At 36.3% G+C, this 25,376-nt stretch overlaps 1 protein-coding gene across 1 annotated transcript in view; it reads left to right on the forward strand.

Annotated features, from left to right (window-relative positions):
* The window catches only part of LOC149415680 (uncharacterized), a 70,415-nt gene extending 57,577 nt beyond the window's left edge, over positions 1-12,838 (forward strand). The window contains exons 15-29 of the mRNA XM_089642413.1: positions 805-1,105; positions 3,351-3,568; positions 4,138-4,372; positions 4,980-5,484; positions 5,526-5,743; positions 5,793-6,002; positions 6,052-6,261; positions 6,311-6,520; positions 7,097-7,244; positions 7,756-7,864; positions 8,066-8,191; positions 8,646-8,806; positions 11,073-11,266; positions 11,723-11,926; positions 12,118-12,838. Of these exons, the coding sequence (XP_089498539.1) occupies positions 805-1,105; positions 3,351-3,568; positions 4,138-4,372; positions 4,980-5,484; positions 5,526-5,743; positions 5,793-6,002; positions 6,052-6,261; positions 6,311-6,520; positions 7,097-7,244; positions 7,756-7,864; positions 8,066-8,191; positions 8,646-8,806; positions 11,073-11,266; positions 11,723-11,926; positions 12,118-12,179 (3,111 nt within the window). The 3' untranslated portion in view covers positions 12,180-12,838. The remainder of the gene's footprint in view (positions 1-804; positions 1,106-3,350; positions 3,569-4,137; positions 4,373-4,979; positions 5,485-5,525; positions 5,744-5,792; positions 6,003-6,051; positions 6,262-6,310; positions 6,521-7,096; positions 7,245-7,755; positions 7,865-8,065; positions 8,192-8,645; positions 8,807-11,072; positions 11,267-11,722; positions 11,927-12,117) is intronic.
* Positions 12,839-25,376: the final 12,538 nt, after the last annotated feature.

Raw genomic sequence — 25,376 nt, forward strand, 5'->3', positions numbered from 1 at the left:
TGGCGCCAAGATCCTTTGACGTGTGCATGAAAACCGACAATAATCAGGTTGACTGGCCAACGTTGGCGGTCAACGTATGCAACGGTCAAGTCGCTATGTACACTGGCCATCCCATAAACCAACATGTACACTTTTTTAATCGAATTTAATAACATAATTATTAAGTTCTGCAAGTTTTTTTTGTTTTTGTTTTTGTTATTGTTACAGCTGTTTCGGCTTTCAAGGCTATTCTCAAACTGTCAACAGTTTGAAATATTATTAAATTTGATTTTAATTAAATTTTTTTTAAATTAAATGGAGTTCTACGAATTAAATACAAAAACAATAAATAAACAACGTGTTCACGTCTATTACACAATAATTGTAGTATAAAAATTACTGCCACCTCACTTTTTTGTCTTTTCAAAAATAACTAGTAAAAAATTCACAAATTTTTCTCAAATTACGGTCGGAACCTTTGGTTTCATAGAGGTGTACCCTTTATTTCTTCTGTGGTTAACTTCTGGATTTTAATGCAAATTGTAGTGTTTTCTCTTTCTAAACACGGTTATGTTTAGATCATATTACTCACTGTAAGGGAGGCACAATGATTTCTACGAGACCATATGAACTGTTTGTTCACATAACCGAACAAATTAACCCGAGGGATTAGGGATGTTTTAATATATTTTGAAAATACTGTGAAGCTAGCCAGAGTGAACAGAGAGATGCAAGTTTCGCAAAGTATTTACCTACTAACAGTGAGAAGAACTGTAGCATTGGCTAGATAATATTATAGGTATGTAGTAATCTGCTATTGTTTAGGTGAACTCTCTAAACGTGGACAGCTCGGCCATCAACTCCACCACCATAACCCTGTACTGGCGGGTGACCCCGTCCAGCGTGGTCCGCCTCCAGTATTTGCCGTCGATGGCGGAGACGACCGGCCCAAAGGCCAACGTCTGGAGAAACGCCAGCTCCTGGATCGAGGAGCAGGTCTACATGTTCACCAACCTGAAGCCATACACTGAATACAACATGACGGTGTATGTGCGCACGGTCAAGACCGCCGAAAAGGATGGCTACCCGCCCAATCAACATCTGGTGGCAAGAACTGGTGAAGGAGGTTAGTAAATATATTCTTATCTTCTATCAGTAACACACCGTGTCCTTTTTTTAATTGACGAGTATTCTGTAGATTCCAATTTCAACTTTTTGTATGGAAAAATATCAAAAGTAGCCCGTTGCCAGTTTTTTTGTTATACAAGAGAAATTTCTTTACAGCTAAAAGAACGAAAGAAGTATCGTCGCTAGGGTTTGCATTTCTGCTGGATTTCAGAAATAACTGATCCCACAGATTTTCGGGGTTCGGTGAATTTTCTAGAATTTGTGGGACTAAAGGATTAAAAAAAAAACTGATTTTTGTACCAAAAATATGATGTTTTAATTTGCATGCAAAATTGCAAAATGATGACAACGTCGGCCCTACCATTTTTATTGCTGTCTCGAGCTATCAGAAGAAAGAAGTTAAAAAACTATTAATGAGATCAATAGATTTAACTACTGGAGATGAAGATATTTTATTGCAGATAAACAGAGCGCAAAAAATTTAAGGCAGTGGTCAATATTTTATATTTTATTTATTTATTTATTTATTTATTTATCGTTTCTTTACATTGTATCTTTTTTTTAAGTTATAATTTTTAACCTCACTAGGACAAGCCTGTGTTGAGGTTAATAATTTTACAAAATATTAAAAAAATAGTACAAAGATTATAAGAGATTTAAAATAGTACAAATATTAAAAAAAAATAATTCAAATATTAAGATAACAATATTGTTACATTGACGTTTCTGCGAATTGGATACCTACATGGTACCTATCAGCCTATTCATTACAATATAATGCTGTAAACATGTAGGGTGACCATGATATTTAATTGCAATAAAAATGTAACAAACTATTATTTTTTTTTAAACAGAGAAGAAAGAAAGAGAGAAAAAAACATTTACATTAAAAAAAGAAAAGGATGAAAAAATTAACTTATTCAAAATATTATGCCACAATTTAAAAGGACAAAGATGAAAGAATATGTTGGAAATCCTCGGATGGCAGAAATAATTTAACATTCTTTTTAAATGTACACAAGGAATTTGACGATTTAATAATAATAATAATAATAATAATAATTGGATAATTTGTAGAGCGCCGTTTTTGTGAAAAATCACCTCAAGGGCGCTGTACAATTTATTTCCTAGGATCTACATTTGTTATTTAGAAATGATACCAAAACATACTTACCTGGCAAGTCACTTCCAACAAACACACTTATATTAAAAAGTTTATGCTTATAAAAGATAGAACTGCACGCAGAGGACACTATATCAAAAAACACTGGTCGTCGCATGATCTTAAGTCTGCTATAGTTTTTATTTTAATTTAAATGTATTTTAACTGTCTTAAAAGCCTACAAATTGTTAGTTGTTATCATTTTTATTTATTTATTTTTAATTATTATTTTTATTTATTTTATTTTATTTTTAGTATTTTTTACATTTTGTTAATTTAAATTTAAATTGCCGTCAACTGTGAAAGTGGAGGTTTCTGAAATTATGGATACGACTGTCTGAAAAGGTGCGTTTTAAGTAATGTGATCTGGAAGGCTATTAAATAAAAGTGGAGCCTGGTACAAATAATGTCTCTGCCCAAATGAGGATTTAGGGTGAATTGCCATAAAGTTCAGACCAGAGCCAATTCTTGTAGTACGAATTTGTTGCGTTCTTTTAGCAGAACTTATATTGTTAAAAAATCTGCATAACGTTTGTAGGATAAATAGTTGTTTTAAATTCATGATATTACATTCCTTATAAAGTAACTGTGTAGGATATGTAAATTTATATTAAAAGAGGAACTCAACTTGATGCTGTGAAGAGAGCATAGAGCTGCATTTCAAGCTCGGAAATTTCAAGACCTAGGATCTATTTTGAAGAAATAGATGCTCCTTGCTTCCTGCAATCCCGCAGTTTTGATAAAGGTGCGGGATTTCCAAATCCTAGTCGTGATATTGTTAGTAATTGACTTATTATATTTTTTCGTAATAGATTTCACTATTACTGTATGCAATAAAATATGAATTATTGCAATGTGATTGTTGTCTTTCTCCAGAAAAAAAACCTATAAAAAGAAAAATGACTGAATAAGAAAAATGAAATCTGAAAATTCAAGAATGAAGAGGAATTTTTAGGTGGAATCTATTTTCAGCTTTACAAAAGATTAAAAAAGACACCATACATTGCTTGATTGTTCAATAAAATATATCTTTGCTTAACTGTTGTCAGGCGAGATCTCAAGTGTTGATGATTTATTTCAGTCCCATCCCCCGCCCTGCGCCTGATAGCCCGCCAGCAGGCCGGACGCCGCGTCCAGCTGGAGTGGGATGCGCCAGTGCAGCCCAACGGCCGCATCCGCACCTATCAGGTGATGGTGTCACCGCCACTGCCGCCCGCTTCGGTCAGCGTGCCCCCCACCGAAACCAAGACCCTGCTGTCTCTGGGGCATTTCCGGCCCGGCACCAACTACACCTTCTGGGTAAGTCAACTAACATCCTACCAATTGTTCCCAATACCGATATTTCAATGGAAAATGCTCCAAGGAACTAGCATCATCGATTCCTTCGGCACTGGTGCCTAACACGTCAATCACGCGCCCAACATTTGTAGATGATTGACATTTGTCACTTGAGAATGGGCTGTTTCTACAACTCATTCTTGAGATCAACAGCTCGGCTGTGGAAAGATTTTCCAGTCTGTGATTTTCAACAACATGGGTCTCTTCAAGTCCCTTTTCACTCTTTCCTCTCCTCGAAAATACCCTACATACAGCATCCTGAAAGATGACATGCCCTGACGGAAATTATTTGTGTGAAGTTAATGTATATAATTTTTTTTAAATTTAAGTTAATTTTATATAAACATAACTAGCGATGATTTGTGTATTTCCAGATCCTGGAGTACTTCTGGTAGGAAATTTTTTAACAAGGGGCACCTTTTACCAATAACCTCTCGATATGATTGTAACTACGTCTGCGGTTAACAGCACAATAATTGATGGACTTTAATTTTGGGATCAATGAAATATATAATTTTCTTCCTCCCCAGGTCGTAGCCAAGAACGCTGTCTACCAATCTAACTCAGAAGCCGTGACGCTCATGTTCGACGCCATGGGGGATATTGACGAGCTGCAGCACCTGAAGGTGATCAGAATGTCCCCCAACTCCTTCCAGGTGGCTTGGGATCAGATCCGAGGAGTGGACGGCTACTATCTGAAGCAAAAGCTGCCCATGCCCTACCCGGAGCCTGAACCCATCAAGACACAAGATTGCAACCTGACATGTCAGTACATTTTGATAATATCTTTATCATTATACACTCGGTGAAAAGGGGATACAGGGAAAGTCTCCAAGGCTGGAAATTGTACCAAGCTTAACCTCGGTCGACTGACGACATAGCACTGACAATTTTGAACGATGATCCTTGTTATTCATTTTATTCGTTCACCTACATATTACCGCAAGCGACCGACGTAAGCGTGACACTATGTACAGCCTTAAGGTTTTCCAAGGGACGGGGGAAAAATTTATGTGTGATAAATTTTGCCATTTTTTCATTTCTGTCTTCAAGGCACTAAAAAAATATTTTTATAATAATATAAATACTTTTTATGTGGGTTTTTATCTTAGTCTGTTACCTCTGAGTAAACTGTCAATGAGGGCTACTCGTAAAGTAGCATATATTTACCATTTCACTACTGCTGAGATTATTTGATTTTTACCACCAAAGTTACCAAACTGTTTACTGAGGGTTTGTGAAATACCCTCTTCATAAGTAAATTGAATGCTGCTAATTGAATGTCAAATAGCAAATCCTCTCAATTTTGCCAACATTTTATTTGGACCATTAATTGTATATCTGTCTTACATTGCACTGTCATCTTTTGCAGTGTCCAACCTAAGTCCCGGTGTAATCTACACCATCGAGGTGCAGGCCTTCAAGGACGAGCTGATGGGACGGCCCGCCACTGTGTTCATGTCCACGCTGGGCACCCGCCTGCCCGCGGTGCCCGGCGTCCAGGCCGCGCTCACCAACAACACCTCGGTCCTGCTCAGCTGGACCAGGCCGCTGGACAAGCTGCCCGACCTGCAGTACGCCGTGCACTATGGACTCACCATGGAACAGATGTTCAAGGGTGAGGTTTATTCTCTTGTTTTAATTCTCACTTTGCCCGGGGCTGCAAGTCGCGCTCACCTTCAAGGACGAGCTGATGGGACGGCCCGCCACTGTGTTCATGTCCACGCTGGGCACCCGCCTGCCCGCGGTGCCCGGCGTCCAGGCCGCGCTCACCAACAACACCTCGGTCCTGCTCAGCTGGACCAGGCCGCTGGACAAGCTGCCCGACCTGCAGTACGCCGTGCACTATGGACTCACCATGGAACAGATGTTCAAGGGTGAGGTTTATTCTCTTGTTTTAATTCTCACTTTGCCCGGGGCTGCAAGTCGCGCTCACCTTCAAGGACGAGCTGATGGGACGGCCCGCCACTGTGTTCATGTCCACGCTGGGCACCCGCCTGCCCGCGGTGCCCGGCGTCCAGGCCGCGCTCACCAACAACACCTCGGTCCTGCTCAGCTGGACCAGGCCGCTGGACAAGCTGCCCGACCTGCAGTACGCCGTGCACTATGGACTCACCATGGAACAGATGTTCAAGGGTGAGGTTTATTCTCTTGTTTTAATTCTCACTTTGCCCGGGGCTGCAAGTCGCGCTCACCTTCAAGGACGAGCTGATGGGACGGCCCGCCACTGTGTTCATGTCCACGCTGGGCACCCGCCTGCCCGCGGTGCCCGGCGTCCAGGCCGCGCTCACCAACAACACCTCGGTCCTGCTCAGCTGGACCAGGCCGCTGGACAAGCTGCCCGACCTGCAGTACGCCGTGCACTATGGACTCACCATGGAACAGATGTTCAAGGGTGAGGTTTATTCTCTTGTTTTAATTCTCACTTTGCCCGGGGCTGCAAGTCGCGCTCACCTTCAAGGACGAGCTGATGGGACGGCCCGCCACTGTGTTCATGTCCACGCTGGGCACCCGCCTGCCCGCGGTGCCCGGCGTCCAGGCCGCGCTCACCAACAACACCTCGGTCCTGCTCAGCTGGACCAGGCCGCTGGACAAGCTGCCCGACCTGCAGTACGCCGTGCACTATGGACTCACCATGGAACAGATGTTCAAGGGTGAGGTTTATTCTCTTGTTTTAATTCTCACTTTGCCCGGGGCTGCAAGTCGCGCTCACCTTCAAGGACGAGCTGATGGGACGGCCCGCCACTGTGTTCATGTCCACGCTGGGCACCCGCCTGCCCGCGGTGCCCGGCGTCCAGGCCGCGCTCACCAACAACACCTCGGTCCTGCTCAGCTGGACCAGGCCGCTGGACAAGCTGCCCGACCTGCAGTACGCCGTGCACTATGGACTCACCATGGAACAGATGTTCAAGGGTGAGGTTTATTCTCTTGTTTTAATTCTCACTTTGCCCGGGGCTGCAAGTCGCGCTCACCAACAACAAGGAAGTCCTGAAATCCTCTCCGGAACTTCTGAATGATGATATTTATGTATTATTTGTGTAAAGTGTCCTGTCTGTCGCCCTTTTTGTCATATTATATGTATTTGTTTAGTTTGCCACTGACTTGTGACTCGCAATGAAATGTTAACCTTTAGAACGCTACCCCACCATGCGGCACATTTTGACAATATGGGTGCTTTTATAATTCCTACAGCAATGGCACAAACATAAAATGAAACATATATTCTTTATCACTATAAAGCTGCAGCTCTTTCTTACATATTAAATAGGTAGTAGAAAATGAGAGAAAAAAGTGTTTGTATGTCTGCTTCCCCCAAGGAAAAAATGAAATCATTACCATACATCTCCCTCACATGTATTAAAGAAATTAAACACTGTTGCTATTACCATGTCGTAGCCGTAGGAATTATAAACGCGCCCAATGTATGTGTTTTGCATATTGTCCATCTTTTCTCTAAACTGGAGCGAAAACTTTATTATTTCCCTTTAGTATCTTCCCTGAAGACCTCCAACACCTCGATGCTTATTGAGAACCTGCAGGCGTGTGACTCGTACCTGTTTAGTGTGGGGCTGGTGCAGCCTGCTCTCGGTCCCCTCAGCCAGGACCCCGTGTCGCTGATCACCGAATACAGCAGAACGTAAGTACAGTATATACTCTATAATCCATTCAATTTTGTATCTCTTTGAACCCAGAGCTATGTTGGGGGTATGTATTTTGTTTTAGGGTTCCTCCTTTCCTAGCAGTTCTGTGCCACGTGGAGAGCCAAGGACAGACACTCCAGCGCATTGGTAACCTTACTCTGCCAACACTTTGCCAGTGACTACGAGTTTATTAATGAAATATGAAGGACATTATTATCTGTTTGTTGCATACTCTCTACTCGGTCTGTAGTTAACTTTAGTCTCTACGGCCTTTAGGGTGTATAGAGCTAAAAACCCGATTAGCGAAATCACCCAACTAAAACACCTGTGTGAACAATTAGTGCATTGGAGTTATAAGTTATATTAATAACGTGACTGCGCGAACTCAAGGTGCTAACAATGTCCTTGCCATACATTTTAATTGTATGGAGATGAGACTTTATCCTAGACGTTTGTGTCTTCTTGCACAATATGTTCACTAATATCTTATATGATTTTCTGTCGCAGAGCTCCTGTAAAGAATCTGCAAGTGAACAGAAGCCCAGAGGATCCCAGCATCATGATCATCACCTGGGACTCCAGCTGCAACACCATGTCAGAAATCAGCGAGTATATTGTAAGTCACCAGGCTTTTTAATATCATGTTCTTCATATTGACAATGCCTATCTAAATTCTTCTACTTCTTCATAAGACTTTTGGCAGTTAGTTTTGGAATGCCACCCTCGAATGTCTCCAGTTTTGCCCATTCCTAATCACTTTCAATCCACCAGTATGGTAACTAAAATTATTGACACATATGTTTTTGTTTGTTTTCAGATCACGGTTGGAGACATGGCACTCAACAAGACCTCAACCATCAAACTGACCCCTACCAAGAATGCTTCAATGTCTCACACCTTCAAAAACATGCAGTACGGAGGCAAATACAATGTGACAGTCTTGGTTAGTTATTTTGGGCATATAAAATAGCATTTCTTGAGAATAACAAACCAGTTAGTTAGATGTAGCCGTGTATCACAGAGTTCACAAATTTTTTTTATCACTATAAGCTACGGAAATTTTAAATATCCATTCAGCTATTTAAAATAAGACAAGATACCATATTTTTCAAAATACAAACATATTGGACAGTGTTCCTGGAAGGCAGTATCAATGTCTGTTATGTATAATTTAAAAATGCCTGAAACAAGCCCTGAAAACTGAATTATCAATTCACTTTACTGAACAAATCATTGAATTGATTTTTCAGTCAAATTGAATAAATCATTGAATTGATTCATCAGTCAAATTGACTCTGCCTATGTCTTTGTCTAATGCAGACTATTATCAAATAAATTAATTTGCATAATAATTCCTTTGTTGCAAGGCACGCTGACTTATAAATTATGCCTTCTAGCGCAACGTTCCTGGAGCTGTGCCGGCATCAGCCATAATCCAGGGACCAGGACTTCCCCCACCGCACCAGGTGCAGTGGAGACAGGCGCCCAACGGATCCTTTGTCCTGGACTGGGCCAGCCGCCCACTGCCCAACACCCTGTCCTCTAGCAAGATACCGCAGTGAGTACAAATAATTCATTATTATATTTTATGGATACATAGTGCAGAGCAGGGCTCGGCAAACTTCTTTTGAATATGTACTTATAAAACATAGATTCCAAGAAGAAGAAACGCACACTTTTTTATTTACATTTAGGGTGAACCATAAAATGATGTTATTTTTAACATCCTTAACCTCTCAGACAAAGGCATTTGTATGCTATGTGTTCCTTTGAGAACTGTCAAAACGCGGAAATTTTTGTGTTATTCACGACTTTTGCTAAAAGCATCATAACTCACGTCTTGGGAAACGTAGCTTCATTCTAAAAAATGTTTTGGAAAGATTATGAAATTCACTATCGCATTGTTTTGTTATACGTAAATATTTGCGTTTCTAAATATACATTTTCTGAAAACGTCAAAAATATGTAAAAATCGCTGACCATTATTTCAAAGCTGTGAAAAATGTACTTTTTTCTGAGTATCATAAAGAAATAACACTTTATATATTGAAGAAATATAATTAAAAACTATTGGTCACCTCAAAATATTAACCGTCCAAACTAAAATATTTTTAATAAATTATTTAAAAACGCAATAAATTACGAACGAACAAGCTGACAGATTCAATCGACTCAGATAATGCACCTCAAGATTCCATAGATATTTTTGAATGCAGACGCGTAGCGTTATTCATTATCGATACTCTGTTTTTTAAATCATGGCAATCCGTATACTAGTGATGGAAATAAATCGATTTTTGTAAAATCTCGCGCGCTTACGTGAAAAGACGTACTAATGTCTTGACCGCTATTATCATATTTACGTCTTTTGACGTTCTAATGTTCCGAGTGGTTAATATTAAGAACGTGGAAAAAACTTGTACTTTTGGACCGCTGATTCAAAACATTGAAGACAGACTAAAGTTTGTCACAAAACCATTATGATTTTTCAAAACATATCAGAAATAATTGTATATTAAAACAAAAAGAATATTATTAAAGTAAAGAGGTTCAAGTTTAATATTTCAATCCATTTTTGCAACCGAATGACTCAGTTTCCTTTAAAAAAATGTTTTTTTAAAGGACAGTTTCATTTACCTTACCTTACCTTTCCTTACATTTGGACACTTTATGTTTTGTTTCACAAAGAGTTGAACACTGCGTTGTATAAATGACAATTATGAAGATATTCCAGTTGTAATGTCTGCTGTTTTTGTAAAGTGTGTAATAAATTTTGTATGTATGTTTTTCTAAAGTTTGTAAATGTAAAATTCATTATTAACTCTCGAGCGAGATTAAAATAGGCAGCGGGTCATATTAGTAGTTTTCCGAACCCTGGCGTAGAGCTTATAATATGTGTATTTATATTATGCATCTTAGGAATGTGTGTATAATAATAATATGACTCACCCTAATTCTGAAGATGGTTTACTATAGGTATACAGTAGAACTGGCTTAATTCGCAATCCACAGGATAACAAATCTCAAATTAACAATTTCCAGCATAATTTGATATTTTAAGAAAAATAAAAAATCGCTGAAAATCGAGTTCCTCGGCCGCCCCTTCAATTCAGGTAGGTTCTTCCGAGTAAATTCGTAATAGCGACTTATTCCCGTGTAAAATCGAATTTTCTCAGTTCAGTTATATAAAGTGAATTCATAAAAATACGACATTGTTCGGCGGAAATTGAAATTTCACAGCCAATTTCCATCGCATATTGAAACTAAGTGTGTGCGGTCGGCATTTGGCATATTTGTCATTATCATGTTATTTGCTATCGTGTTTTTAATGTTGCAACACGTCTGGAATTTTTCAATTTTATGGGAATTTTTGTTGGTAAAATGAAAACATTGATCTTTGGAAAATAGCATTATTTGTTTTAGGTGTTTTTCCTCAAAACTAATGAATAAATTGGTTAAAATATGTATATAAAACGTATCGTCTATTAAATGAAATATCTTATTATAAAATTATTTGACTTTTAATGTGTATAGTATATATTGTTACTACAGTCAAATGAAATGTTTAACAGCCCATATCTCAGTACTCACGTTTTCACATAACGCTTTTTATAACACAGTGAAGAGATGTGGCCCATCCAAGTGGTGATTCGCTCTTGTTTGACGTGTTTGTCGTTAGTGACGCTATTTGTTAGTAACTTATTGGGTGTTTCTTCTGTGGCCAGGGGTTGTTAAGATCAAGATCTATTAAATATACATATTACACCATCTCTTATTTCAGTTTAAAATGTGTAAATTTAACTAATCTATGTTTCCCTTTTCAGATACCACTTTGCTGTGACTGTAACGGAGGGCGAGAACAATACCTCGGTGGAACATGTGTTCCCTGCTGCATCGTCCCCCTTCTACATCCCCGGCCTGAAGCCCGGCAACATGTACACACTGCGAGTGCGCATGGTCACCAACTCTGGCTACATGGGGCCACAGAGTGAGGCCATGACGCTGATTGTTCCAGAAGGTGAGAAACTGTTACTAGGCTTGCACTACGAAGTATTCACTGAAAGAATACTGCTAGACAACTAGAACTTTGCAGGCGACCAAAAGGGAATCTAACAAACAAACCTTTTTTGTATCTGCAGGTTAACTGTGTCAATCAGTAAACTACATTTGTGCAATACTTTACTGGCATAACCCGACATGTTACATTGCTCAGTTCTGGCACAAGCACTTTGAGAAAGGTTTTTTGATGATGTCGACAGCGTGTCATCATTCCCAAGAACGACTGCAGACCGCGTATGAATAAACAGTTTACGTCGGCTAGATACGCTTAATTTAGTCAATGTGAACTGTTGTTTGTCGACAATCTGCAGTCATGCTCGAGAATGATTTCAAGTTACTGACCTTTATCTACGTGTTTATGTTAGTGGACCATGTTAGAGGAAGAAAAAAACATTTAATTTTTTTTTTTATATAGACAGTTGGATAAAGACCGAGCAGTCGAGCATGTCCCTCCTGGTGGGAATCCCACTTGGAATCGTCGCCATCGGAGCGTGTGCCGCCTTTGCTGTGTTGGCGTTCAAGCACCGCCGCCTGTCCTCCTCGTTTGCCCGCTTTGCCAACCCGAGATACGACTCCCGCTCTGGCGCCGCCACTCTGGGAAATGCTTCCGACATTATGGGTGAGATATTTCTTTGCATCAACGGTCAGCACTCAAAAATACACACTTTGTAGTGTGCAATGGCAAGAAATGCTACGAACGATATATGTGTATATACGGATAGTTGTAAAATTTATGTGTACAAAAATAATATCCACTCTAAATCTAATGATTTTTTCATGATCGTATATAAATGCTGATTTTTTTTTCAGATGAAGACGAAGCTCCACCAATCCGAGGATTCTCCGACGATGAGCCGCTGGTGATAGCATAAACCCAAACCAGCGATTCCTCGTGAAAAGTGACATTTGGGTATCAATGTATTATAGTAAAATGTGAAAGACTTATATGGTTGTTATCGAGCACTGAATTTCTATTCCACAACTAGTCGTAAATCCTAGTGTTGCCGCCGTGAATAATATTACCTACGTCTAGGGAGGCTTTTGTTTTGTGTTGAATAAATGTTATTTTTTGTAGATTTTTAAAGATGTATGTTGATAAGTGATGTAGTCTCAATAACTTGCAGTCAATAATAATTTTTTTATAACATTACAAGGAGCCAATTCAGTCGCTATTTTTGATGCAGAAATCCATGAATTTGAAAACATATTAAAATAACATTCTTTAACAAACAGAAATTGCCAATGAAATAATAATATGTTTTCTTGGACTTGGCTAAATTTACTTTGACTTACTATAAATTCAAGTCCAAGTTAACATGACAAATAATGTAATTTTCAGCATCTTTTCAATTTTCTGACAAAATTGGCAATTTTTGATTTTGCGCATCGAAATTGCATCTGAATGAACTCCCAACTAGCAGAGTCTTGGTTTGGAATTTCAAAATGGATAACTGTAAATTGAAACACTATGACGTATTTAAATAATGTTTATTTATGTAAGTTATTTTTATTTATTCACATGTTTGTTAATCTTTTTTGACCAAGCATTATTCTAACATCAGCTATCTAAAGTTATGTAAACAACTGGTTAAACAAACCGTTTCCTAATAATTTATTAGATGTAATATAGCATGAACTTTAATGTTAAGATGCAAAATATTGTCTGATTTTAGTCTGATATGATTTTTCAGTAGACTTTTAGAGAGCGTCTAAAAAACTAAAGCCATCGTCCTACTGAGTCGGTATCGGTAAGTGTATAACCGAATGTAAACCCAAGACCCTGCGCAGAAAACTCCCACAACGGTTGTGCTACTGGTTGTCTTCGGTTTATGTTGATTGCCGATACTTACCGATATCGACCCAGTGGGTTTAGGTACATTTATTTGCACTCTTTTTAAATTATTAAATTCACATTCAAAAGACATTTAAACGAAAACAAGTAATTTTTTTACCCACTTTGTATATTGATAATTATATTTATTATGCACCTCAGTGACAATGACAAAGATTGTATCTGTACCAATGATTATTGTAATTTTCAAGTATAAAAAAAAACAATAATGGTAATTCGATTAACATCTTAAATCAAGGGTTCCCAACCTTTGTGAGTTTGGGAGTTCTTTTTGCATTCATTTTCACAATGATCGACTTCTAACATCAATTTGGAATCGATCAAATTTTGATCTGTGATCGAGTGTTTGAGAACCCTTGTCTTAAATGTATTTTTTGACTTGAAATTGTTTCTTCCTTACAATAATGTATTTTGTATATTTCATTGCTAAATCCAGAGTTTATTGTATTCCAACTTGGTTATTATTTTTATAGTATTAAAGATGGGGTATATTAATTTTAGTTAACTGGAAATTTATAGTATCTCACAAGCATTGTCTGACTAAACTTCATTTCCAAGACACAGGCCATTTTCTAAATTTTGTTTCTTTGGCAGGATTCCTGTGTTTATATTTTTAGTATTTAGGTTTTTAAATATTCCTCAGCACCACTTTTTACCTCTTAGCCAATGAAGAGGAGGGGACAAAGAGCCAATGGCAGTTGTGAGTAGGTACTTACTTCACAATTATTTCATATTACGGCGAGTAAATGGGTTCGTCTCCCGAATTGCTTACGACTCCCTCTACTTCAAATTTAAGCTCATACCAAAAGAGTGCAATTTTTATTACATACTATTGTTTATATAACTAAGGCTTAATGTTCGTAGAATAATCACCTACGTAATACTGTTTTTTTAATCACTCGGAGTTACTGAAAAGATGTTATCTTTAAGTTTACACAATGCAAAAAGACAATATAAAAAACTGGATGAATTTTTGTGATTTGTTTCCTGCCATTCTTATCTTTCGAGTAATCTCGTAACAGTATTACATAGTTGTTTAATTCTTGATATAATTATGTATTTAAAGTGATAAATCTTATTTAATAAACACTTTTTTGATGCATAAAACAGTTTTTTAGTTTCTCTTTTCAACAAAATGAAACCTTTATGAAATTAAATTTGTCCCCGTGTAGACACACCTTTATTTAAATTAAATTTGTTCCCGTGTAGACACACCTCTATTTAATTTTTACTAGCTGAAGTCCCCGGCGTTGCATTGACCTAGATAGTGACCTTCCTCTTGTTTTGAAGGTCAATAAGATTTGTATAAAAATCAAATCTACATCGCCCGCCCGGTTTCCGCACAGGGCACAGACTTTATATAAATAGATTTACAATAAGAAAATATTAGTCCTTTTTTTACAATAACCCCACACAGGAGGCCCTGAGGAAAATAATGTCCCTCAGGGCCTATCTCGTCTTTGAAGATGCTGTGTGGAGGCTCATTTTAAGCAAAGGAAGGAAAAAGGTATGAGGGGTGTGTAAGAATCTAGGGATCAGTTTATCCAGGAGAATCGGACGAATGATCTACGCCTCCTGCTGCGGCGCAAGGCGATGTATCAAAACAGACCAGTTGGAAAGGTCAAGTGTCCCCCCAAACCAGCATCACCCGATGAACCCAAATACAATTCATTATATTATACAACGCGCTTGAAGTGATTTTTCACAAAAACGGCGCTATATAAATTAGCCAAATATTATTATTTATTAACGCCCTTTTTCGGGGCTTTTACACATGAATATTAAGAATTATACATTATTTATTATACATAGCTGAACTGCTTCATTAACAACATTTTATATTTCTTTAAAGATAAATTGAAGATGTCCACTGACTTGGTATAATTGTTTCCCTCCATTAGTATTCTGTGCAAAGAGGAATACATATGGTAGTTAGTCCCAGAATTTCTGCACTGAAATAAATTCTGACTGATAGTATTACGTTGTGGAATCCGGAAGCTTAGCAATTCTAGCAATACCGGACTATCAACTAAATCATGTATAATTTTATATAGAAATACCAATTCTTCTGTCTGACAATTTAAGTATATTCCAATTTAACAGAGTGTTGTAATTATTATTGTTTGCTTGTGGATTGGGAGAGGACTATACATTTGGAAAGAACTATCAGTTTAGTAATATATTATGGTACAAGCATAATTTTGCTCGTAGTATACATTTAGTGAAGATTTCTGTTCGAATTAAGGATTCTTTCAAATGTATATTATATAGTTTTGGTTACATTGCAATCATGATTAAGAAATTAAAAGACAAACATGTATTTAGAAAGAAAAAAAATTATCATGAAAAAAATAATTACAGGATTGTTTTTTAAGGCGAGTAAGTTGTCTGACTTTTGAGGCAGTTGAGTTAATGTGTTCTTCCCATCTCGGATATTTATCTTTGGTGATTCCTAGATATTTTAAACAATCCACGCATTCTAGGTTATTGCAAGTACAACTATTCGGTTCATTGCAAATGTGAATAGTAATATGTATTTAGTATTTCCTTGGGTTGTCCCGCTTGTGTTGCACTAAAACGTATAAATTTTCTCTTATCCATATTAAGAGTAAGGAGATTATTTCCAGCCAATGTTTGACATTGTTTATCCCAATTTCAGCTTTTCTATGCGCTTCATACCAGTTTTTGGCAAATATTAAGACCGTATCGTCAGCAAAAGTGATGATATGATCGGCAAGGTCATTGATATAGATACTTACAATATTGTTCCTAAAGTACTTCCTTGTGGAACACAAAAATTCGATATTGGCTGGATCGCTTACCACGTGCCACTAATATTAACTCTTTGGCTCCGATTTTCTAGATAGCTTCCTAACCATTTAAGTAACTGCCCCTGTATACCGATTAGCTGAAGTTTTTTCAAAAGGATTTTGTGCGAGATATAGTTAAGCTTTAGCCAGATCCAGAAAGAGCGCGATGCTTTTAATTCCTCGATAGATGTTAATAGAAATGACTTTAGTCAGATTGCATTGCAGTGATGTTACATTTGCTATTGTTATTGGCACTTGTGTGTTTTTTGTTTTTATAAGGCAGAATTGATTGCAGTGTAATATCTTATTTTCCTCATAAAAATCACAACCCATTTTGTCGATAATTTGAGACATTTTGTGGGTTTTAAAGATAGGTGATATTATAGATTTTTATAATTTGCTGGAAAAATGCCTTTGGTCTGACTGAGATTCATAAGGTGGGAAAGTGGTGTTAGTACATTTTCATTGTTAGTTGTAGAGTATTTTTACTGAGATGTGATCAAAACATGGAGAAGAACTGCAGTTGTATTTCGAATTCAGTGGTTTTTATTTTAAAATGTATTGTGTATTTCGGTTTTGTTTATTACTGGTTGCAGGGTTAGGCTTGTGTAAAGGTTTAGAGAATTTTTCATCGGCATTATTTCCTACTTTGGAATGGAATTACAGAATTTGGAATTTTGGTGGAACTTGCAGAGAAAGGATGAAAGTAGACTGAATGCTGTTGAAAAGAGATCCCTGAGGCGTATGAGTGGTAAAACTATGTATGATTGTGTGAGAAATGTGGAGATCCGCAAAGATTGCAAGACTGATGTAAGCATAATGAGTAAAATTAAGAAAGGGACGCTTAGATGGTTTGGGCATGTAGAGCGAATGAGCGAAGAAAGGAGTGTAAGGAGAACTAATATATATAAGTAGAAAAAAAACTTTTTCTACTTATATATGTTATACTTAGGTACTTGAAATATAGTAATGGTTTTATATTACCCACACTCAGGCAGTGCCTTAGTGGGTTTTCATTTCTTGTGTATACAATTTGGTAACATATATTATGTTATTATTTACTGTCTATTAATATGTATAATATATGTAAAGAAATGAAAATAAATAAAGTAAAAAAAAAAAAAAAAAAAAAAAAGAATACTCGTATATGATGGGAATGCAAATGGTAGCAGAAGTCGGGGACGCCCGAGGAAGACATGGCACAATCAAGTGAATCAGATACTCGAGTTGGGCCATGTCAAGAGTCAGAATAATAAAAGAGTATGTATGAATGTGAATGAGGCAAGAAATGTGTGCCAAGGCCGAGTTTGGCGGTCTGTCCTCTCTGCCTACCCCTGTGAAAAACTGAGTGATGGTTAGTTAGTTAAATCCATTTTTATCTTCCATATTATTTTTCCACATCTTCTATCTATTTATCTTTTTTACTTCAACCATCATGTAGAATCACCTCCCGAAGTTAGCGCACTTTACCCACGGTACCCTGTATGCACAATGGGCTTGTGAGGTCTTGTACTAGAAGCTAGCACAAGTGACCTGGCGGGAATTATGCTGAGCGAGTATATTGATGAGTGGGGCACAGACGTGAAGACTATTGGCAATGCACATACCAATGAACCACAACTGTCCTATGGTGGTACCCTTTACTAAGGTCACATAGTACATGGTTTCTATAAGTATGTATAAATTAAGTCAACTTATTTTGTGTAAGTACAGAGATTTAAATGTAAATGGGCATTTTTGCCAAAGTTTGTACATTGCGTTTTTTGTCATGTTTCACGATTTTGATTGGTTTTTCCGTAGTTACGTATTGTAGAATATTGGAAAGTTATATATTTTTAACATGCAAATTTATTAATTTACTTTATTTAGTCAGTTAAATACAACTGTCGAACCTGTATATTTTTAATTAATTATTTACATCTACATTCAATTAAAAAGTCTGATTAAGTACCAGTATATATATATATATAATTTTAAGCTAATATTTTTTTTATATTTTTGGAAAATATCCAGTTTTTACATAAATTTGTGCAAGAAATCAAATTTAACCGTTTTAGTGCTATGCTTCTTATTGTGCAAGTAAATATGTAAATTGCTACATTTTTAAGATAAAAAAGTAGGCATTAAATACAAATTCAATAACTTGGACGAATATCAATAAATTTTTATCATTCTTTTTGCAATTAAACAAAGCATAAAACATTTGGTTTTCAGAAGGTTGTTTTTGTAAAAACTTTTCGTCAAACAAAGGTCTCGTCGTCCATTATGTCGCTATCATTTGATACATCGTCCACAATACAACTAACATTCGATGTGGTGAAAAATATCGATTCACTTTAGGGTGTATTTATTTCAACAGGATAAACAATAAATATAATTATCAAGACACGCGCCAACCGTAATACGCGGCACTCAATGTAACAGTCGCTCTCCCGAGGACCAACGAACGTTCTTTAAAGCAATTTTTGTGATTAATTTTGCAGCGTGGTAGCATTGAATAGCACTTAACGGTTAACATTTCTGGTAAAGAATCTTTTAGTTCCACAGTACTCTGGGCAATGAGGAGTACATGTTATGGTAGTTAGTCCCAGAATTTCTGCACTGAAATACAATCCCGACTTTTAGCAATCTGTTATTGGTGGGAACTGCAAAAGTAGCAGATTGGTAAAATATAAGATGTGCAAATTTTGGCAAAAATGCCCAAATACAACATATCGCCGGTAATCATCAAAAAAAGTCCAAAAAAGAATAAATGGGGATATAATCAAATAAAACACATTGCAATTTAAAATCGTAACCTTTATTTCAAAGGAAAATTAAAAACTAAGGTGCATTTCAAAAAAAAAAAATATTCATATTTATAACGCCCGTAAGGCTTTTACAAACATTCAATACATCAAACAAAAATAAGGTATAAAGAGTAAGTACATACAAAATAATAGTAGGCACTTCAAATTACAGATACATGTCTCTGCAGGACAGAGAGGTTTTGAAAAGGTATTTTTATTTCTAAGGAAAATTAAAAACAAAAGTGCTTTCAATATCAGCAATAATTTTTTTTTAAATATTTATTTGTAACCAGCTTTACCCCGCTACGCATCAGTCTATCTGTGCAGATAGAGAAACAATAGCGCGCGTTGCTTTTAAGTCCAATAGATAGCGCTGTTTTAAAAAAAAGCATGCTTTTATCTCTCACAGGTGACATCTACATAATATGGGTATATTAAAACACATGCGTATTCGATTGCATTATTGTGTCAAAATAATAAAGCAATCGGTGAAGAAGTTAGGGAGATTTAAGATTTTTAACAAACGAACATTAGCACTTTTATTTATATAGAAGATAGATGCCCATAGGGCTTTTATAAACATAATACAAGTTGCACAATAATAACTACTCGAGTGATGGAGTATTTACAAAATAAATGCCTCAAGCGATGGAAATTTCATTAAAAAAATCATATATCTGAATATTTATATGGAAACGTATAAACTACTTATTGTGGTTTAAAGCAAACGAATTCACCTATATTTCATCGTTTATCCCATATTTGTAGTTATAATTGAGCTGTTGGCGGGAATTTATTCGCTTAAGGCCAAGAGCGATGAGACCTAAATAGACTGGATCATTTTGATGTGTAAAGTATGTATGATTTACTACTGGAAATTTACTCTACGCGCTTTTAAATTAGCAAACTGTGAAATTAAATCATCATATTCTAAATCACAACACAAATGACGTTCAATAGAAATTGCAGCTAAACCAACCAACCTATCTTCTGGCGTTGTACTATGCAAATAATTTTTTACTAGATTTAATTTGGAAAAACTGCTCTCGCCCGCAGCTACCGAAACTGGTAAAGTTAGAAGGATTCGCAGAGCAGTAACGCAATTATTAAATATGCACTCATAGGTATTCTTAAAAATGAAATTTAAAACTTCAAGAGCAGAGCTTTTAAAAGGAACTAATCCTGACAAATTTTTCAATTCATTACATAAATCCGGCCCGTTTATATCTCCACTATTTTTGTGTCGTAATGCTTTATCTAATGAATTACAATTTTCCAATAAATTAATTTCCTGCATTGATGCGATAGCACTAATATCGTAAAGAAATCCAAAAATAATGTTGTGTTCCTTCATTAAACTAAATCTATCTTTGACGGATATGATCGCTGCATCTAATATGCGATCAAAAAATTCTATTCTAAACATATCTCTTGGATTTGGAGCTGGGTCATCCTTGTTAAACTCTTTTTTTATCCGCCGCGAACGTAATGTGGTGCTTGCTGGAAATTCTGCTTTAATTTCTAAGTTAATAGCTATTTCTTCTGCGTCGGTCACAACTGCAGAAAAGCCTCTATCAGATCGGTATTTCACTAAATAATCTAATATATCATTTAAAATATTAATAGCACTACTAAAATTTAATTCTGGATTTTGTAAAATTTGACTTACTATATTAATTTGATGCAATACGTCGTGCCACGTAATCAAAGAGCAGACGAATTTGAAATCTAAAATCTCATTGCCTAAGGATTGAGCTAAATTGTTGCTTACCGCATCCCCGTGACTACTTAATTCTACCAAGGCTTCATAAACATCTAATAAATAGAACCTTAGTGGAATAATGGCATCTATTCTACTTTCCCAGCGAGTGTCGTCATTAAGTGGTTCGAAAGATAAACTTGGAACATTTCTTTTTAAAACTTCCCACCGTTGTGTAGAACTACAAAAAAAAACATATAAATTTTGAACCGTATCAAAAAAGGAGAGGGCATCTGAACAACTTTTAGCGGCATCAATTACAACTGAATTTAATGATTGGGATGCACAAGGAACAAGGAACGCTCTGGGTTCAATACATTTAATCGTAGTTTGCATACCACAATTCTTTGCATGTATACTGGATCCATTATCGTATCCTTGTCCACGTAAATTTTCAACCGATAATCCTAAACTTTTTATCTCCTTTAAAACAACCATCTTTAAACTTTCACCAGTTGAAATGTGAATAAAGCCTAAAAAGTGTTCCCTGACTTCAAATACTGAATTACTTTTATGTACGAATCGAACAACTAGACTTAGTTGCTCATCGTGGCTATCCGGAGTGCAATATACTATAATCGAATAATAGCGAGAATCTTTGACCATAGAAATTATTTTCATTTTAATCATATTGGATATTAAATTAATTAGCTCCGTATGAATTTGACTTGTGTTCAAATTGTTAGTTTCTCCGTCTTCAAATTTTCTTAGATGTTCTTTCATGACCGGATCAAATTTTGCAAAATTCTCAATTAACTTTAAAAAATTTCCATTATTTGGTTCATATAGTTGGTCAGTAGAACCTCTAAATGGTAAATTTTGCCAAGCTAAAAATTGGACAACGCCTACTAAACGTTCTAGAACACTTTTCCAATGTCGAACCTCCTGGGAAATTAACCGTGGATTTTGACAATCTAATTTTTCTGCGCCGGATTTAAGTGTAGTTTCTAAAGTACGCCACGATTTAAATGATTCTATATGTTTAAATGTTCGCTCGTGACATTTTAAATCCCTGCTTAAATGAGACCAATCTGAAACGCCCTCTGAACTAAAGAAATTATCGCTACTACCAAATAGTTTACAACAAAAACAAAACACTGCGTTTTTTTTTTTGGAATACACGAGCCAATTCCTGTTAATTAAATCACCATTTTCTTTTCTTTTGAAATAGAACTTTTTAGAAAATTGTCGCTTCTTTGTTACCGGAAATGTAAATAAATCATCTTTAATTTGGATTGGTCCAATACCTACAATAATTTTACGAATGTGATCATTCAATTGGGGCGGCCATTTGGCTGGATCTTTAAAATCAAAGGTATTATCTGGCTCAGATTCGGTGCTTGCAGTAACTGTGGCTGCTAGTTCTTCCTCGTCTAATACCTCTGATTTAACTAATGGTAATGACTCAATATCATTTTGTAGCAAGTGATTGGTGTCAACAAATTCTATGGTCAGTGTGTTAGAACATTTATCCATAGCTTCCTTTTTTAAAGCTTCCTCTCTAATCTTTCTTCGCTTTACATACTCCCACCCACACGGTTTTTTACGTTTTTCCGACATTAAGTAAATTGGTATATTAATTCAATTTGCAGAGTAATACTATTATAGTTTGGTGTGTTGAAAAACTAAAAATGGAACAAATTTAAAACACACATGTCATGATGATTGCTATTGATTTGTAGAGATGGTCAATATCCCTATCTCCTATGTCACTGGTGCCGCTGATATTATTTTTTTAGAAGAACTGTTTTTTTTTTAAATGTTCGACTGTCTTAGCTCCGTTACTGGTTCACAAATAAATCTCTCAGCACAGGTGACTTTCCAGAAACACTCAAGTCAGCTGTAGTTACACCAATATTTAAAAAGTCAAAACTAGTGCCAATAATTTAGTAATTATCGACCAGTTTCAAATCTTCCTTTCATATTCTTGAGATTCCTGCTGCACAAATAACCAGTCACTTAAATTCAATTGTTCACAAGTCGTCAATCCGCGTATAGAAGTTTTCACTCAATGAAATCGGATATCTAGCTATCAGACGACTCTTGCCATAAATTTGGGTAAGTTAGCACTTATCTCACTCCTAGATATGAGTGAGTGCAGCGTTTGACAAGATTGGTCACGACTTCCTCGTTAAGATATTAGAAACAATATTTGGTTAGAATTTCGGCATCAAAAATTGGCTGGCAATATCTTATCCAATTGCATTAGCCGTGAATGTTGGAAATTAACTGTCTAACTTCGCAACACATTCTTCATGGGCACCACCAGCGATCCGTTCACTTCTCTTTACAAAGCGTGCTCCTCTTTGCTACGCTGACGACCAGCAAGTTTATTTTTATTGCATTCCAAATTAAATCAACAATCTTAAAAGTCGCGTAGCTGAATGCCTACAAGCATTAACTCATCATTAACTGTTTGGATGACTTCAACTTCAAACAAACCGAGGCTGAATTGGGCCGAATCATAAATATACCACGAATCAAACTTCAAAACAAACCATTATAAATAAACCACCCGCCATCATAAATGAACCACTCACTAGATCAATATCTTCGGGTTTTTAGTACTGAGCCCATAAATGAACCACTCACTAGATCAATATCTTCGGGTTTTTAGTACTGAGCCCATGGGTCCTAATGTTTGCCATAGATAAAAGTCTGTAACTGAAAAATATACGTCACTACTACACATACTCACCATCGACTAGGATAGAAACTATAAAAAAGGCGTAACCATAGACAATATAATTCTCATTCGGAGCCAACCCATTGGCTAGCCTAAAATCGGCCAATGACAGCGGCCTATAAACATGCATGAAGTTCGTGACAGCGGCCTATAAACATGCATGAAGTTCGTATTGGAATGTGGAAAATATACGTCACAAGTCACCCATAGAGATTACCGTGTCTTTTTTTTCTGACCCACCTTTTTCTCGGAGTTATACCCCCCTGACTGAGCCCATGGGTCCTAATGTTTGCCATAGATAAAAGTCTGTAACTGAAAAATATACGTCACTACTACACATACTCACCATCGACTAGGATAGAAACTATAAAAAAGGCGTAACCATAGACAATATAATTCTCATTCGGAGCCAACCCATTGGCTAGCCTAAAATCGGCCAATGACAGCGGCCTATAAACATGCATGAAGTTCGTGACAGCGGCCTATAAACATGCATGAAGTTCGTATTGGAATGTGGAAAATATACGTCACAAGTCACCCATAGAGATTACCGTGTCTTTTTTTTCTGACCCACCTTTTTCTCGGAGTTATACCCCCCTGCCCGCCATCTTCCATACTTCTATCCATAGATATTACCATAAATATACCACTCTCAATATTACTCATGATCAATGATATATAACACCCATAGTGGACTAGATCGCCAACCTGGCGGCCATTGCCGTAGGAATTTGAAGCCATCTTGAAAGAGTCAGATTACGGCGGGAATTCAAAATACATGCATTCTACCGTACATTGAACATATTTTTATGTAGTATATTATCAGTTATAATAAACTACATTATATTATTATTACTATATTATTATATTCATGTAGTATATTATCAGTTATAATATACTACATGAATATACATTAAATAATATTAAATTAATACCAGTATCACATTTTCGTGACTTGGGTGTAATATTCGATGAAAACTTGTTATTTATTGAACACATCAACTATATATCTAATAAGGCTTTAAAGATGCTTGGCTTCCTTTGCAGAACTTTAACTAATATTTACTTAATTTTAAGTCCATAGATTGTATGAGAACCCTCTATATTTCATTAGTCAGAAGTCAATTGGAGTATAATTCACCTATTTGGTCCCCTTTATATAAAGTTCACTCCAATAATATAGAAAGAGTTCAGCACAAATTTCTTAAGTACGTAAATTTTAAGCTCGGAATTCCTATTGATTACATTAATTATGTCAGTTTGATGAATCAATTGCATCTAATAACACTGTCTGACAGGAGAATTATTTCAGACCTAGTTGTGTTACACAGAGTCATTAACAACTTAATTGATAGTCCTGTCATCCTTGCCACTATTAAACTACATGTGCCGACTAGGAATACAAGACAAAATGTAACATTTTTCTGTAATACATACTCGACCAACTATCAGACACACTCACTGACCAATAGGATGCATGATCTGGGCAACAAGTATGGGGGCGCTATTGATTTATTTATTGACTCCATATATAGAATTAAGTATAATCTACACCAACACTTTGTTGAATCCTACAAATTAGAGTAGCGTTGGTAAATTAGTTTTAATGTTTTGTCTTATATGTAGTGTTGTTGTAATTTCTTTTTTTACTTTATGTTTCTCTTACGTTTTACTTATATTGCTTCATATTTTCTTATTATACTTGTAATCACAATTTTACAAGTGTGTATTTTGTACCTTCTTTAAAATGGATTATATCTATTTACTGTCAATATCTCCTGTATAATACATATTATTCTCCTATGTACACTGCATCATGTATCACTTCTATGTAAAAGCCTTTTTAGGCGTATATATATATATATATATATATATATATATATATATATATATATATATATATATATATATATAAATAAATAAATAAATATTTGTTTAAACATCTTTTTATGAAATGTATACTATATTTCTAATTAAATTCTAATTTTCTCTTCTTGTCGCGTCTGTTGGTGCAACCCCATGCTGCACACGCCACAACCATGGTTCAAACAATCCAAAATATTTAATTAAACTTGATAAACTTGCAATCAATTCTCCATTGTACACAAGCAGGCAAATCACGGCTGACCTTTACAAGATGGCGGATGGGCTCTTCAAATCACTACGGGCGCTG

The sequence above is a fragment of the Hesperophylax consimilis genome, chromosome 18 (genome assembly GCF_061612785.1).
Source record: "Hesperophylax consimilis isolate HC1 chromosome 18, BYU_Hcon_1.0, whole genome shotgun sequence".
Taxonomy (NCBI): Eukaryota; Metazoa; Arthropoda; class Insecta; order Trichoptera; family Limnephilidae; genus Hesperophylax; species Hesperophylax consimilis.